Source organism: Corvus hawaiiensis, chromosome 1, assembly GCF_020740725.1.
Source record: "Corvus hawaiiensis isolate bCorHaw1 chromosome 1, bCorHaw1.pri.cur, whole genome shotgun sequence".
In the NCBI taxonomy this organism is placed as follows: domain Eukaryota; kingdom Metazoa; phylum Chordata; class Aves; order Passeriformes; family Corvidae; genus Corvus; species Corvus hawaiiensis.
In genome coordinates this window covers 4,277,300-4,295,052 of record NC_063213.1, presented here as the reverse complement: position 1 = coordinate 4,295,052, position 17,753 = coordinate 4,277,300, and the positions used below count along the sequence as shown (strand labels likewise).

The 17,753-nt window shown below is 48.5% G+C and overlaps 1 protein-coding gene across 2 annotated transcripts in view; it reads right to left on the bottom strand.

Moving 5' to 3' along the window:
- The window catches only part of VILL (villin like), a 34,271-nt gene extending 16,731 nt beyond the window's left edge, over positions 1-17,540 (bottom strand). The window contains exons 1-4 of one of the 2 annotated variants that reach the window (XM_048314938.1): positions 17,347-17,540; positions 6,159-6,240; positions 3,939-4,013; positions 1,720-1,916 (exon numbers count right to left, since the gene is read on the bottom strand). In XM_048314938.1, coding sequence (XP_048170895.1) covers positions 1,720-1,916; positions 3,939-4,013; positions 6,159-6,227 — 341 coding nt within the window. In that variant the 5' untranslated portion in view covers positions 6,228-6,240; positions 17,347-17,540. The remainder of the gene's footprint in view (positions 1-1,719; positions 1,917-3,938; positions 4,014-6,158; positions 6,241-17,346) is intronic. The other variant, XM_048314861.1, reaches the window with a different exon arrangement.
- Positions 17,541-17,753: the final 213 nt, after the last annotated feature.

The window sequence follows — 17,753 nt, the reverse complement described above, 5'->3', positions numbered from 1 at the left end:
TATCATGGTGTCTGTCTGCCTCTTATGGGTGTTGTGTTGCTGCTGTGCACACAATTACAGAATCTTCAAATCATTTGGGTTGGACAAGACTTTAAAGGTCATCGATTCCAAGCATTAAACATCCTGGGAGAAATTGAACAGGCAGGTCAGGGATGGCAATGGAAACAAAACACAACCAAACTGAAAATCCCATTAACCATGGCAGTGGCATCCCAAAATTGAAATATCCATAAGCATTCAATTAAAATATGAAACAGACTTGGCAGAAAACAAACCTTCGGCTAAAATTTAGTTTTCTTCAAAATAGTTCTTCTATTACAGGTAGCTTAGACACGAAACTGTCGCCAGAAGCAGAACAAAACTGTGAACAGGTACAGAACACTGTCTGTCAGATTTTACCTCCCAATTTTTTTCTTCCATCCTTGAACACCACACTTTACAGTAGCCACAGTCAGCACTATTATCACATCATGCCACAAGGCCATCCCCTCTCTTGTGGCAACTTTGCACAGTCACATCACGAGAGGACACAACCCCAAAGGAAGTCCCAGAGCTCTTTCAATGTTTTTTGGGCAAGTCTAATCCACTCTTACATATCCTAGACCATTTTAGAAAACAGATCCATTGTTCACACTGCAGTAATAATTTACACAATGCAATTGCCATTTAGGGGAAAAAAGGGACAATTGTTGATTATAGTTTCTGCCATGTGGGTAATAGATGTATTTTATTGTAGCTGGAAAGGTACTGGCTACTGTGGTCAGAAATGTGATTCACAGCACTTTAGACTTGTTTGGCCTGGTGTAAAACATCCACAGAAGGATGCTCTGGTGATTAGTCCACCTGCCAAGGTGTGGAAAGAGCTCGCTTTAATTTCTCATTCTGCCTCAGACTTCCTGACTGACCACAGGGATGTGGTTTAGACCCAGATGAATTCTAATTCATGCTGATTTCAGAGGCAGATAGGTTTCTAAATAGACTGGTTTCGAGAGTCTGATTTTCAGTCCTTCATTGTCTCTTACTTTAAGATGAGGCTAAAAGCACTTTTCTGTCTCAGAAGTCCTGAGGAGATTCATGAGAGGTTGTTGAGATGCACAAGACAGAGATACCCAGCCAGACTGGGATGGAGGATATTGACCCGGGATGGGTTTTCATCTGAGTTTCCTTCAGCTGTTTGAAACCAAGGCACTCAGGCTGTTTATTGCCAATGAAGATCTTCCTTGGAGGACAGTGATTGGAGTCCTTCCAAAAACCCCAGAGCGAGCAAACACCCTGGGATTGGACTCAATATATCAACATATCATATATTCAACAGTATCTTTTAAATGATAGAAATTCAAACTTTCCTTCCACTTCCTTCCCAGTATGAGCCAAATCAGCACTTCACTTCAGGGTGGATATTAGTCTGAAGTGCTCTGAATGGGCACTTGAAAGTCTGTGGAGGAGAGGAACGAAGACCCTGGGGTGAACAAAAGGGAGGTCAAGATGCAATTACTGCAAATATCGGGGAAAATGACCAGTGGAAGAGAATGCCACGGCTACAAACTCAATGGTATAAATAATTCCTTCAAAATGGGAATTCTTTGCTCTGAATTTTAACCAATCTCAGTGCTGATCTATACTTTTCACATTTTTGAGCTATGGATGGCTCTGAGACATAGAGAAGCAGGGGGAACCCCAGGGGCCACGACCACCTGTGAGTCATTTTGAGCTACTCACATAATCCCGTTGCGGAAATAGCTCTGGAAGGTCTCGGACTCGTGTCCCTGCACCTCCCGGTGCTGCACGGGGCTGCCCCCGAGCGCCGTGTCCAGCTGGGTGACGTACATGGCCGCGGCCCCTTGCTCATCCTGGGAGGAATCCTTGCCAATCCAGTAGTGCAGATCCACAGCGGAGCCGCGGGAGGTCCTTTTGGTCTGGAAGAGGTGGGAAGGACAAGTCAGGATGAAGACAAAGCCCATTTTTGTGTTTCGAAATCAAGTGACCACAGAGTCCTTCCCCAGTTCTGCCTTTCTCCTGAGCACGGGGAGAGAGGACAGAGCCTCAGGTACTCCCTGGGAGCTCGGCCTGGAGCTCTCTTTATTCAGCAGAGCATTTATGGATTCTATAAACTGAACTGAAGGATGTTTCTGACTGATATTCTTTTATAACTCCTGTTATCAAGGAAAACTGAGCTCCTGTGCAATTACAAAAATTAATGTGTTCGTCTTGTCCTGCTCTTGTAGATTTTGTTATTAAGACTTAAAGCAGATTCTTTTCACTTATCACCTTTTGAAATGCAATGCACACTGCTATTTATTTGCCTGCAGATGCTACCCTTTCTTTCCTGTTGTCTTTCTCACACCACATGACAGAGCAGCACAAACTGCCTCGGAATTCCTGCTGACTTGCAAAACAGACATAACTCCAAATGAAGCTGAGCCAGTGTGTGCATGCTGGGATTCATCTCATCACAAAAAAACCCAGCAGCCTAGAAAAAGTAGGCGAGCAGGCTGAGAAGAAGGTGTGCTTAGTGTTATTTGAGTTGTGCCAGTTATTTTTCAGCACCCACTGTGTTAAATCCCATCGTGGACACCTGGGAAAGGTAATAAAGGCTCATTTTATAAGGTGGATTTGACACTAAGTTCTGTTTATTTGCTTTGTGCAGTGATACCACAGCGAAACACAGCAGAAGGAGTTGAATAAAATACAGCTCTGTTCCTCAGGCACAGATAATTAATTTGTGGCAAAATTGCTCAATTTAATACATTGCTATTGAAGATGATCAAAGTCCCATTGTGCCACAGACAATCTTTGTTTGGGGAGACTCCAGTGAAGAAGCAGAATGCAAAGAGGAGTGGTTTTACCATCCCGTCTTCCAGGAAAAGGAGAGTGGTGGGCTGATTAAGGGCTCTTCTGCCTGGAGAAGTTGTTGCAACAGAAGCTGAGCCTGTGAGCCTCAAAATCCATATTTACACTCTCAGCTCCCTGCAAGGAGTATTCTAAGCATATGTTCGTGGGCCTGTAACTCAGGCTTCCAGCACTCAGAAGGTACCTTAAAGGCACGTGTGTGGGGAATTTGAGCAGAAGACTCATCCTCTGGTGCTATCCCAGCCTGCTTTCCCATCCTGGCACATGGCAAGTGTGCACGTGGTCCCTGTGGGGCAGTGGAGGCATTGCTGCCTCCCCACTGGCAGAGATGTTTGCAGGAGGCACACTCAGACCAGGAAATGGGAAACGCTGCTGGTTTCCACCATATGGATGGGTTTTGGTACAATGGGACCTGGGTTGCTCTATGCAGATGAAGAGATTTGGAAGGGATTTTAGGAGGTGAGTGCAACACATCATCCTCCTGCCAATATCTGAGAACACGAGGCAGTTTGCACAGAGCTGAGCTGGTTCTCAGCAGTCCCTCGTGCTTCTGGCCAGCCCAGGTTCAGCTGGTTGCAGGTAGATCTGGATCAAATCTGGGTGGGGCTGATGGAGAGTCCTTACGGGGACGTGAGATGGGCTGCAGAGCCTCTGCTGCTGACGTGACACACGACATGGAACATCCTCATATCCCATATCACCTGCTAAAAATGAGACCCTCCAGCTGGTCACATCCCACATCCCCCAAGGACTCCCATAAACCATTTAAATGTGGGCCTTGACTGAGTTTTCCAGGAATGTACTGGTGATTTTGCCATGCCTGGGCATGACTCAGTTGATTGGAAGATAAACACTTTTAATGAATTACTAAGTTAATGGCTCCTCTGAACTTCTGATTTACTAAACAGACAGTGTTGTCGCAACAGCCACGTGAAATTCAGATCCATGATTATATGGTGAGCACACACGCACAACCACTTCAGCAGTGCTCTTCCCACAGGACAGGGTACCTAGGAACCCAGGCAAATCTAAATAAAAAGGGTCGAACCAGTTGCCCACCAGAGACCAGTGTTTGCTGTCTTACTTACGTGCAAAATGATGTAGCAGTCTCCTTCAAAAAAAGTCCCATAAGCTTTTTCAGGTACAGGAACCATCTTCATGTTCTGTAAGGAGATCAGAGTTGGGGTCATTGCTAGAAGTGAAGAACCAGAAGCTGGTGTGTGTGAAACAGGACAGGCTGGGGTGCACAAAACACTGAGGTGACAGAGGTTGGAGAAGGAAGAAGCAGGGCTGTGTGTGAGCTGGGAAAAGCCACTTCTGGAGGGACTCTCCAAAATACTAAGGGGTGAGAAGGGAAAAATTATGAATTTGCTTGGACAGACTGACTAGTATATTTTAGTCTCCTTGCTTTTCTGCAATCCTGTGGATTTGGACCTGGAGGTCATGCTGAAGTGCTCCAGAGCTTGCATTTGCAGGGAATTTCCCAGGAGAGCAAGCACATCTCATCCTAGGTTTAGTTTTGGGCACTGTTTTTACTCAGTGCCCATGAGTTCAAGGACAACTTCCAGCACTTTGTTAGGATAACCACTCTGCCAGGGGTTCAGGACAACCAGCAGTGCTGAGAAAAGACAGAGCTGAGGACACTGATGGGTCCCTCATCCCTCCAGACCCTAATTGCAGACTTCCTCTGGCACAAGTCCATAATTAACCAGCCATGCCTGCCCAGTGCAGGTGTCTGGATGTGCCACCCACTGGTCCACAGGCAGCTCCTGGGCTGGAGCTGGCTCTGTGGTTCCCTGAAATTGGAGACACGCATTCTTCTGCTGGCCCGACTTGTTTCCCAGCACACCAGCTTGACCCCTGTGAACCCACACGGCTCTAATTACAGATCCTCTGGAAAGCAGCTCAGTGCAGTGCTTTGGAGAGAAATGGGAAGGTGAAGGCCCTGGGATATTTGGAACATAGCTGTGACCTGCAGAATGTCACTTGGCGATGTTGGAGCCTCTTCCCACTGCTTCCCTGAGTGGATTCTGCACCTCAATCTAAACCCATTCTCATGGCAGGGGAATGTTCTTGGTGAATTGGGCCAGAATAAGGCAGAATTGAGCCCAGCTTGGCTCCAGTCCAAAATCAGACACCATCACCAGCAGAAGGTGACCTCACAGGCTGCAGAATCTCTCCTTGCAGTGACACAGAGCAGGAAAGGCACAGAAGAAGTACAAAGAGACTCCATAGAATGCCTTTGCTGCAAAGATAGGTGTCTTCAAGTGTTGGGGAAGATGAAACAGGAAAGCCTTATAAATATGATTGCCTGACAAAAGATTTTGGGAATATGAAAACTACAGGCAACATCGAAATGAAAGCCACTTTTGAAATACCAAGTCTTAGTTACTGAACAACTGGAAAACAATGGTATGGCCGACTGAAGGTAATCCCCTCTTGATGGAACAATACCCTCTGCTTGCAGGCAGGTCCAAGGGTCAGAGCAGACCCTACTAGCTCAGCAGAAGGGGTCCAAAGAGTAGTTTTTAGAAGTTAAGATGTAACACTCTGTGGTAATATAAGAACTCTTATAGGCTGTATGTAAATGCTATAGGATTTGTATCTTGTATTAGATTGGTTAGTGACAATTAGAATATTCAGTACAGAAGATGATTTATTGTATTGTAACCAGGACTTCAGACACTCTTGCTCACACTTCCATTCTATTCTCTTGCTCTTACTTCCACTCTCGCTCTTACACTCTCTCTCTCTCTCTCACCCGTTCACTCTCTTGCTCTCTTGGGCCTGCTCAGAGCTGAGTCTGGCAGCTCTGAGCAGTGCCCCTATACCCACGCTTTTACAATAAACCAACTGTGTCCCAAGACCAGACTATAGAGATCTCTCGTCTCCGTCACCGACCGTCCCATCCGTCCCGCCAGTAACCAACATTCAAGCAGCTGCTGGTGTAGACTAAGGCTGCCTATGGATAACCCATCTTCTTGGTGGAACAGAGAGTTTCTGGTGTGTTAAAGCAGCCTTGCATTGGCTCCAAAAAGGGGTGAGAAAAGCCTCCAGTGCTGGAGGAATGGTTTCAGTCCCACCACATTCCCGTTTCCTCAGTAAATATTATCACCTCTATTTTACAGAGCAGGAAACCAAAACAATAACATGGTGAACGTTTCATGGGGAGACACTGAGTCTGTTTCCCGCTGTATCTTATCTGTAGGACCCTCTTTTCCCACACAGATTACTGCAATAATTCATCTTTCTTAAAACATAAACACACACAGATGTTCAGAGGACACGTGGCACCGCTCTTGTCCTACCTCTATGCCCCATATCTGCAGTCCCAGCTTTCTCTCGATGGTTGGGAGATTTGTGTCACCGTCTGTCATCCTGCAGTCTGAGCTAGAAGGCAAAGGAAGAAAAAACCAAAATAAATATATAACTAGATGTAACAGTGAGTGTGCTGGTCAGCTGGGTTGCTCTCACCATCAGTGGAGGTTTAATACAGATAATCCACACTTTGAAGTGTCTCTGTCTCTTTGCTATTAACAGTTAGGTGGGATGAACCCCCATTCCCAGGCTATCCATGCTCATGAAGGGCCAAGCCAAGTGTGGGATCACAGCCCAGCAAACACTGGATAGGACGCTGTTGCTTGGGTGGGGGATTGTTTTCCCTGGATTTGAACAGGTGGAAAGGATCCACTGGGGTGTGGGACCTGACATCAGTACTGGTTTGTTCCCACCATGGCACGAGGTGGAGGAGACACGGGTGGACCTCCAGGAATCCTGTGCACTCCCGGGCCAGTCACTGGAGGTCAGGTCAGGTCAGGTCAGGTCCCCTGGCCCTGGGGCACTGGGAGCCCAGCGAATGAAGCCTTTCTACTTCAGGACAAGATTCAGGTCTAAATTGAGGCAGGTATCTCAGGGCAGGGCACCAGGCTCCCAGCTCCCTGCAGGCACAGCCAGCACAGCCAGCAGAGCACACAGTGATCCAGTCAATAACCAAAATGTCTATTTTACACAGAGCCCAGCAGCTTCCTAAACTCTGCTGCCTGCATGGGGAAGAAGCAGGTTTCAAGTTGCCCCCACAAAGGTTGCTGAGAATATTTGAGATGGTTTTGGTGTCTCCAGCTGCCCCTCTGATGGGTGGATGTCTCCCATCCATCCTCTATCGTATCTACCAGTTGTGGGGGAAAAAAAAGCAGCATCACTATCCTTAGCTATGCTCCCTGTTCCTGCTGCTGAGGTTTTTGCTCAAGAAACAACTTCTGAACCCAGCTTGTTTGCAGGGCAACTTCCTGAAGCGAATGAAACCCCCAAGAAATGTACATAAAAACGTGGAGTTACATCCCATCGGAGCTGACTCTGCTGCAGCGGCCACGGGACAGCCTGTGTTTGTCTAGGGGCACACACCACATCAGCCTTCCCCCTGTGAGCCAATCCTGCTCACAAATCCAGGCCCAGCCCCGAGAGAAAACACGGCTCACTGTTCTTCTGAAGGAGGGGAAGAGCAGAGACGTGGTCCCTGCCAGAAGGTGTTGACGGCTCGTGTTACGAGAGCGCGGAGGGATGCGCTGCACGTGGCACCACAAAGGCGTAACAAGTGTCGGTCACCCTGGAGAGTTTGCACACCAAGTAAGAGAACAAAAAATGCTGCCACAGGCAGGAGCATTGGTCCATCCAGATCTCCCACAGCCCAGAGCTGCCAGACCCTAGCTCCTTGCACAGGTATAGAGCAATGCAGGTTTTTCCAGGGGTGTTTTGAGCACAGCCCCAACACCTCTCTGTTACCTGAGCAGGCACAGTCTGGCAGTGCTCAGCAGCAGGAGTCAGACTCATTCCTCCCTGAACACAGACAGAGCTGAAGGACTGTTGGAGACTGAGTCCATGTGGCCTCAGGAACACATTCAGCCACCTTCAGCTCCCTCTCAGCTCCTCCAGAGAGCTTCCAGGCAAGAAGACAAACAGCAAGGACAAAAAAAGACATTTTTCACCTCAATTCCCAGAAAGGTGATTGACACCCACAGAGATTAAAAGCCAGATCCAGGAAGATATTTCAGTGTCCACAGAGGAGACAGACACTGTTCTAAATGTTGTCCTGACTCACCAGCTGTGGAGTACAGGGCTATCAGAAACTGAATACAAAAACATGGTCTCAATAACCAAAAGACCCCTCCTTTCTTTTAATATCACATTCAAAAGGTCCCTATCAAAGAAAAACCTGAGTGAAGCCTCTTCCCCTCAACCATCTTTTTAATTTATTTAGGGGTTTTTCCTTCCAGCATCATAACAGGAAGAACCTGAAAACAAAGCCAGTAAAGACATTTATATTTGAGGGCAGTGAAGTTTTTTAGCACCACTGACACTTCTCCCAGTGGAAGGCAGCAGCCGTCTTGCTCTCCTGCTAACAGCTCAGGAAACCAGCAGCTGGCCAGCTGTGAGACACAGCTGGATCCCTGCTTCTCCCAGCATCCCAACCTCTCCCAGAAAAATTAACCCAGAGGATGCTGAGATTCCTCTGACCACAGGCAGTCGTGTTGGGCAGAACCCTCTGAGAGCCAGCAGTGCTCCACAGATTCCCAATCAAACCTATTTGACTAAAAATGAGGATCTTGGATCTCCTTCACTCCTGGGGATCCTTTCTCCATCTGAAACCTCACAATTAGTGCTGACCCCCCCACTTTTCTGAGAAAGGGTGTCCCTCCCTTCCTCCTAAGTCATTTAGCTGGAGGAGTGTGAATCACAGACAAAGTTGGCTTTGGCTTTTTCTTTGGTCTTTCCAGCTTCTTTCGGCCGGTGGCCAAGCTAGAAATAATAGGAATATGACTTATATAATCAGACAGCTAATTTCATTAATGATTTAATGCGGGGTTTTAATCAGAGAATCCCATAATTCAACTCCTGTCCAGACATGAAATACGGTATTTATGGAATGAAATCTTCCCATCTGTGCTGAAATCATGAAGGGCAGAAACTTTTATAAGTTAAAAAGAAGAAAAGAAAAAGGGGATGTTAAGAGTCTTGGGGGGTTCACTGTGGGGTTTCAACAGCAATGTCTGAGGTAGTCCTTATCTCAGTCAAACCAGTTTTGCTCAGCATTAGGTGAAATGCAAATTGGCAAGAAGTGTGAGTCAACGGCCTCTGGGGCAGGAATTCACCGAGGAAAATCACTGGTTATGGGGATGGATTTGCTTCCTTGGGCGCAGACACAGCTTTACCTGTGAAGGGAGAAGCAGCTGTAGCTCATATCTGCCCCCACATTAGTAACATGCAAATAATTTTTTCAGCTTTCACCTCCAGGACCAGCCTATCCTACTGCCACCATTTCCAGGGAAATCTTCGTCTCTCCATGGGAAGACGAGAGAAGTTCATCCCGTAAATGTGGGCTGAGAGGCAGCCACTGCATGGCAAAGGCAGCTTCTGGCCTGGAGCTGCTCTGCTGGGCATCACCACCAGGTTAAGGTGCTATAAATTAAATTGCAAAGAACAAGTGCTGCTCTTGACTGAGGGCAGAGAACCTGAAAACCGAACTTCAGTGGCTGCCCCTTGACTGGATGTGTCAGCCAGGGGCACCTGGAGCCTCCAGAGCTAAAATCAATGCTTTCCCTGTCACAACCCAGGCAGCAAAGTTAGTGGGTGAAGGCAGATGGGTCTCCCTTACACCCGCTGCCCTCCATGCACTGCCAAAATCACAGCAACACTCCTGCCCGCTAAATCCAACCCTCATCCCCTCTCCAACCAGCACAGCGTGGGGAAAAGCTCTGCCATCAGGAAGGACTACATGACTAATTAAGTGTCAAGGTCACTCCCAAGGCTGGTTAATGATTAATAGCTGGGGTGGAAGTGCCAGCAATCACTGCTTCCTTTGGGTCAGCCCGGTCCGTGTTGGGAACCCAGACCTAGCAGGACATTTCTCCAGGCAGGTCTTGGGCTGTTTGGGTGGGGAGGGAAAAGGAGGACTCAAAAGGGGGACAGGGGAACATTTCAAACCCCTGAAGCACACTCTGAATTCAGGCTGGTTTGGCTTGTCTGGGTTTTGGCGCGCACTTGCTGGGCTGTAGTCACGGTAATAAAAAAACCCCAGTGAAATGACTAATGCTCTGTACAGCTTTGGGAAAATAGGAAGCAGCTGTGGCTCCAGCCTTTCCAGGCTGAAAGGCCTAATTATTGGGAATACTTGGACTGGCATTAGATGAGGTAAACCAGGGCCTGTTGAATTGCTTTCATTGTCTCCACTACAGTTGGGCATCTGGGCCCAAGTAGGTGCCATTTTTTGTTTGCAGAGGACAGTGGTTAACTCTTGTTTTGCCCAGAGGAATGAAATTCAGCCCTGGAGTTTCCTCATGTGGCCCATCAGCTACAGCTCAGGAACAGTGACTGTCCAGAAGCACAGCGCTCAACCTGGGCAAGCTGTCTTTTATTTCTCTGTTGCAACAGGAGAAAAAGCAGCTTTTATGACACAGGACAATCATAGGTGGAGAGGGCCAGCAATGGGGCTTGTCTTCTCTCTCATATTGTCACACACTCAGAGCTGTAAGACCTTCCTCCAAGCCATGCTGGACATGCTGGAGTGTGGTGATGAGGCAGGGAACGGGATATGTATTGTGGAGATGGGAAAAGAAGAAAAAGCACAGCTCAGCTCATCCTCCTGCTCCAAGTTCTGTAAAGTCCTGGTTCAGGACCAGTGTGGCCAGCAAGCCAAGGACAGGGCTCTGCCCAGACACGCCTGGGCGACCACAGAGAGCACTTCAGCCTTCTTGGAAAGAGCTGTTGCCTGGCAGCTAAAATTACGTAAAGCAGGCCTTGAAATAAGATGCTATTTCTGATCACGGTGGGCAATTAAACATTGGAACAGCTTATTAGGGAAGCTGGCAGGCTTGGCTTTACTTAATGTCTTTGAAATGAGATGAGTGAATGGCTGGGCTGTGCTCAGCTCCTCGGGCTCTGTGGCCATGAGCTCTGCCCAGGTGCTGCACTTCCAGCAAGCTGCTCCTTCCCATGGGTTTGGCAGTGAGGCAAAAGCAGGGACTGGCCCTCGTGCTTCAGCCACCTCTACCAGTCAGAAAAAGATGCCCTGTCCATGCTACAAAGTCATCAGGATGGATCATGAAGTGGTTTGAGGGCTTTTTTAGACTTAAGTAGTGCTGGATCAAAACCTGAGACGGGGCACTGGATGGGATGAGCTAAGATTGTGCTCATCTCCTCGGGGTCAGTGGCTCTGGAGATAAGAGGGGACTCCACTGGTTTAAGATGGGCAGGTTTTCCCCTCTTTCCATGAATGGCTGCCAGGGATCACCAGGAGCTACCTGACACCACGGGTGACTGGTGTTTCCTGATCTTTGCTCAAGGGCTGGGATGTTGAGGATGCTGAGTCTGTTCAGGGTTAATGTGAGTGAAGATACAAGAGCCTGGGATGAAGAGATGGTTTGATGTTAATGATGGCCTCTCAAACTGTAAGTGCTCTACAGCCCAGGAGAGGTTTGAATTCCCTGTTCAGGGAGTTCAAAGGATGCAGAAACCTGGATTTACCTGACAAGTGATTTCTCAGGCTCTGAAAGAGCAATAACCATTTTACCCTGTCTGGAAAAAGCTGACTGGTGTTCCCTGGACCCAGTTGCTCTGTCTCTTGAACCTTGGAAATTTACCCCATCTCCAACCACCATCCCAGGCATTATAAGAAACAGACCCCTGGCTTAGTGTGACTCCTTATAACCTGTGCCTTCTCCTCCCGGCCATTTCTGGCATCTCTGTCTTAGCAGCTGATACTTGCTCATTCTCAGAAAGTCACAGAGGCTGTGAGCTTTACCTTTCAGCTCCTTGTGAGGATGGACTTTGCACTGATCCTCCAGTCCTTCCCCTGTTCCTAACATAAAAGCAAAGAGCACAAGGAAATACTAGGTTCCTGGGAAATAACCACCTTCCCAGTTGCAACAGCCCTCAATCTGTGTCTCATCTGCCTCTTTGAATTCCTCAGAGGACAACTGATTTGGAAGGGAAGGCATCTCATGATTTATCTCCTCTGACTTTGACCAGTCCCTGCAGCTGCATTTCCACCTGCCATAAATTCTAGCTCGACACCTCGCTCCATCCAGGAAATACTGCTCATCTCTCCACACCTCTCCTCATGATCCCCTTGTACCCCTCTGTTTATCTCACTGCTGGTGGCGTTCCAGCAGCCTGATCTTTAAGCAGATCGTCTTGGGAAACTGATTTATAACAGCAGATTATTTTTCCCCCAAACTGCTGCTATTTCTGAGTCCTCCTCCTACAATTTTACCAGCTGAATGCTTGTCCTGGGAACGGTGGAGCTGCATTGTCCCAGCAAACTTCTCACAGTGTAGGAACAATGCACTGACAATTAAATCAGAACTTTAACTTCAGCCATGGCTCCCAAGTCATGCGGTCTGAGTTTCCACATCCATCATGCTGGATGTGGAGCCCAGAGCTCAGCAGTGGCTGGCTCTGGAAAAGGCAGAGCCACTTGGCTGAAGGTGGGGCTGGCAGGCCTTGCCTTGGTGTCCTGCAGAGAAGGTCAGAGCACCCACGCAGCTCCTGGCTGAATTTTTTCCCGAAAAGTCCTTCTTCCCCAGGATGTCTTTGAAAGCAGGAGGCTCTTCCAGGCAGGAAGGATCTCGGCAGGCTGAGGGCAGCCCTAAAAGACTCAAAGCTTTGCTAAGCAGCAGCAGAGACTGAGCTGCAAGAGCTTGTCCCTGAGATCAGCCCATGTGACCGAGAACAAACTCTTGCTGTGCAAACCCACCTCTCTCTGAAGGTCCCTGAGAAAAAAACAGGGGCACAAGAAGCTGTTAAGAACCTTCTGCACACAAGCCCCCTGCAGCAGCATTGCCCTCGTGTGGTGCCAGGTGCATTTTTGTCAAATACTAAGTTTCAGCTTGGTGCACACCTACTTCAGAGGTATCCACTGCACCTCCGGCCCCTCTCCGTGGGGTTTTTGAGTCAGGAACAGCACAGAGCCATCCCAAGGAAAAGGTGAGCAGGCAGCTTGCCAATTCATCTGGAACAAATCTTTCCTTTCTTTCAGTTCTTTCTCCCCTGGTGAGAGGGAGAGATTCCTGGCTTGGGACCAGCACTGCATCCAGAGGCAGGGCTTCACACCACAGTGAGAGCAGGAGATGCACACAGGAGAGCAAAGCCATTTTAATTCCTCTTCCTGGTTTCCACTGAAGTGGTTCAGGTTCTCTCTAACTACCTTCTAATTACTCACCACCTCCAAGAAAAAAATTACCATCCTCTCCCACATCAGCATTTTAACAGAGCATTATTTAACCCTGTGGCTGCAGGTTAAGTAAAATCAGATGAGACATCAGGTAGGAAAAAGTGTGTTTGTTCACCTGTGCAAGACCTTCCTGAGCCCTGGGGAGCACCTGCTCTTCAAAAGCTTACAGGAAATAGAAAAACTAAAAAAAAAAACCAAAAAAAACCAACCAAAACCATTTTCCCAGCTGAAACTGGGGAAAAGGCCACAGCTTCCTATCCAGAGCCTGGAGGAAGGGTAGGAGAGGGGGTTAGAGGCTGGGATTTATCCACCTCCTCTTGGGTGTCTCAGTTTCAGCTGCACAAGTCTGAGGAGGGCTCCCCCTCGGTGATTCCCTCATCCTGGTGTTTGCTCCAGGGCAGATCCAGTGAATCTTGGACAGGAGGGACTTGCTGTTCCCTTGGCCTAACAGGAAAACCCCTGGGTGGAGAGCCCAGCTTGCCACACCTCCCTCCAACTCGCCCAGAGTGTGGGGGCTCAGTCCCATCCAAGATTCTGCCAGCATGAACTGAGACAAATACCACAGATAAAACCTTCATTAAACCCAGGTGCCAGTGCCCACCTGGCACTCACAAAACATCCTTCTCAAAAAAAAAAAAGTCTAAGAGTTAAGATTTTTGCTGCTGCACGTAATAGTTTTATATTTATTGTAAGAATTCACACATGTGTATGTGTGCAAGACAAAGAGCAGCTTTTCCCTGGTGCACAGTTTAATGAGTGCAGTTGAATAAGCCCTTGCCCTCAGGACGTTTTTTTGGTGGTGATGGAGCAGGAGAGATGCTCTGCCTCCATTCAGATCAGCTGGGGAACTGGTTCCAGAGCACTGGCTTCCCAGTGGAAAGTGGCAAGGTAAACATTAACTACCAAGAAAAAGGGACTGTTTCAGTTTTGTCCCAGTTCAGACCTGCAAGCATGACATCAAACTTGGGAACAGAAACCCAGGACTTCTGCCAAAAAAAAAAAAACAAAAACAAAAAAAACCAAACCAGGTTTCCATTTTGGATTGCAAATGAAAGCAGGTGCTCTGTGGGTGACTCTGCGCTTCCATCTCTGGCCCAGCGAGATGTAAAAGGTTTATTCAGGGGGAAGTTTTGTTTCTCAAGCAGCAAAGGGAAGCTCACCCTTTGTGAGTGTTGGCTGACACAACTCTAATGAAGGACACCTGACCTGTGTCAAAACGAAAGGGGACCAAGTAACCCAGCCCAAGCTTCCCCGGGGATGGGTGCTGAGCCAGGGTGTGAGTTGCCTTTCCTGAGCTTTAAGGTCTTGGAAGCAGAGCCAGCCCTTCCCAGGATCTCCTCTCAGTGGAACACCAGCACCACACACCTTCTTGGTAGCAGTCACCCATAGCAGTGTCACTCTCCAGGCTTGTGTTCACTCGTGGTGTGTTTGTCACTGTGTCACCCAGCCCTTCCAACCCCCAGTGGGCTGTGAGGCTGCTCTTGGTTCTCCTGGAACTTTGGAGGTGCCACTCAGCTTCTCTGGACAGAAATGAAGGCAGAGAGAGCAGCACCTCGAAGGCAGACAAATAAAACATCCCTGAAAACACTGCAAAAACAGCTTTAGACAGAGCCACTCATCCTGGACAACCTTTTTCACCCGGAGCTGCCAATGGGAGTTTTGTCTGAGCACCAGGAAGGGAACCAGGCATCTGAAAGACTGGGATGGGTGGGACAGCAACAACAGACAGTAATTCAGGCTCCAGCACACTCTCAAAGGAAAGATGGGTACCCAGATAGTCTCTCTAACCCAAAAAAGAACACGGTTTCTAGCACCACCCTGTGCAGCTGTTTTTGTAAGAGCAGTTTTAAATAAAGGGCCAGGCACAAACCCCTCCTTTCATCCCAGGGCATGGCAACAGGACATTTTTAGGTAGAAGAGGTCGACTCCTCTGAATAGCTCCTTCCACAGGAACTGCCCAGGATGGAGCCCAACCATGCAATTTAACGTCCCCCCGTGCCACATCTTTGACGTGGATATAAGGTAATAACAAGTTCCACTGTTCTTGTACCCAGCACTGCCTCAGATAAGCCTGAAGAGGCTCAGATAAAGACAGATAACAAATGAGAGGGTTTATGTTACAAGCAGAGATCCTTGGAAATCAAGGCAACTGAATTGGATGCACATCATCCAATGCCTGGACTTTTCAGCCTGAAAGATGCCAAAGACTGTAAGTGACAATATTCACCCCTTTCTCCATTCCTTTCACATCCAGAATGGGTGGAAATACAGTGGAAATGTATAATCATCCAGGATAAACCATAATTAGGCCCATTTCCAGGGCTGTATTATATGGATAGAGAGCTCAGGAGAGGAGCGGTTTTAATGAGTTATGGGAGAGTGTTTCCCCTTGTGACTGAAGGATCTGTCCCTCTGAGGGGACAAGAGAAGCTGAAGAATATATGTGAATAAACAAAGAGCTGGAGCAGAGATATTTTGGGTGTGGTGTGGCCACACTGGAGTCCTTCCTCCTGCAGATGGACATTTCACACGTGGAAAGCCCAGTCTGTGGCTTGTGTCAGTCCAGAGTGACTCTCAGAAAGCTGACACAAAAATGTGATGAAGGGGGGACCTTGAGGAGGCTCAGTGGTGCCACATGTGTTCCCCAGGGGTGACAGAAATGCTACTGGGGCAGGTAACACCAAGGCAGCACCACGGCTTTGGCTGTGCCCTGAGCTCCCTCCGCTGCACTGGGCGTTTCAGGGCTCTGCTTCCAAGTGGGCCATGGTGTATTTAACTCTGTGGGAACTGAGGGAAGGCTTTTAGTCCAGCAGGATGTGCCCAGCACAGAGCAGAGCCCCAGCACCTTCCCAAGCACGGGGCAGGTGTCTGAGCCAGCCTCTTCCTCAGCTGGGCATGGATCACCGCAGGATGGGTGGTCCATAACAGAAAAGAAAACAACTTCCATGCTCAAAGTCCAGAAAAGCCTGCACAGCTCCATGGAAAAGACCAGGAGCCACGGTGGACATCTTCAGCATCCCTGGCCATGCAAGAGCAGGGATTTATTGACTCAGCCTAACCTGGAGCCCCAAGATACAGGAGAAGACAGGAGATCAGGATGACACTGCTCGCAGCCATGGCACAAAACCTTTGCTCCCAGCTGGGAGACCTTGGCAACTGCTGCCTCAAAGTCCTGCCTGGGAAAAAACATCATGAGACCTCTGTGTCTGCCATTGAAAAGGAGCTGGAGGAGGATAAAGGCATTCTGTTTGTGCAGGAAGGAGGAGGAGGAGGGGAGACTCACCTGGCTCTGCCAGGAGGAAGGTGAGGGAAGACGGTTATAGGGGTTTTTTTCTGATCTGCCCGTCCTTGCATTGCCTTCCACCTGACATCCCTGGGGAGCGGTAAAACCCCGCGGAAGAGGAGAGCCGGTGCCCTGCGATTGTCTAATCTCTACTTTGCAGGCTCTAATCAGCCCATTTATCCGCGGTGTGTAAAAAGCACCTGGATGATTCACCATCTAAGTGCTGCTCTGGCGGGGCCAGTTTGCTTCAGCTGCTGTAACACTTGTTTACATCTGCGTTCGGGCAGCCTTGAATAAGCGTGAACCTCCCACAGATGCTAATTCATATCAGCTCTCCTTTGTGTTAAATATTTATGCTCCTAATAGGCACGCCTAAGAAAAATACTGGCAAGTGAGCCTGCAGCTCAACTCCATTACAACTCAATTTTACCTCAGTGCAACTCGCATCTCAAACGAGCAGGATGAGAAAACATTCTATTTACAGAGCAGAGCAGCCCAGCAGCTCGGCCATTAGCAATCTGTCGATCGGATGACAATAAAACCCATCGATGAGAACTTCCAAAGACTTTCGGTGGCTGCCCGGACCCATAACTGCGCCCCAAAGGCAGGCGAGCTCTCGGCAAATCCCCACGGCAGCGAAGCATGAAACAATCCGGGCCCAAACAAAACGCTGCTAATTGGTGGCTGCACGAAATCAGAGCCAGTCTGTGCAGAGAGCTAAAGGAAAAGATGTGTCCTCGGAGCTGATATGAGCCCGGACGGGTTCTTGGCAAACTCAGAGCTGCTCGTTCCAGCCCCAAACGATGTAAATCAGGGTGGGCTCATTTCAGTAGACACATCCTGGCTTGCACCACGGGAGAAATTGGGGTTTTTTAAAAAGTATGAAGCGTATTAATTTTTTGTTTGTTTCTTACTGTTCCACAGAACAAAAGTGATTAAACAGTTCAGGCCTTATTAAAACTAGCAGGGGTGCAGGGAGGCTGCTCACCTTGCTGGAAAGTGCGCGGTCTCCTCGCAGGTGTCCCTTCTCCACCAAGCCCAGCGCCTTCTCTCCTCTTCGCCGAGTTTCAAGGCACTTTCTGTTCACTGTTCTGCCACCTTGTCAGCTCGGGAACAGCACTGTTCGGTAATTCAATCCTCTACTTAACCGCAGAGACACTCCTACCCGGAGATCACACCCATTCCCAGGCTCACGGAGGGACAAAGAGGGAGCCGGTACGGGAGAGTTTCAACCAACTCTCTGTTTGCATCAAATATCCATCGCTCTGAATTCACTGAATAATGATTAAGAGCTGCTTTCATCGAAAACCTGTTTTGTCCAGGTTTAGAAGGGCACAGGAGGGATTTTTTTTCCGCCCTTTTCTCCGTCTCTGTGGAACAAAGCAAGGTGCGGTG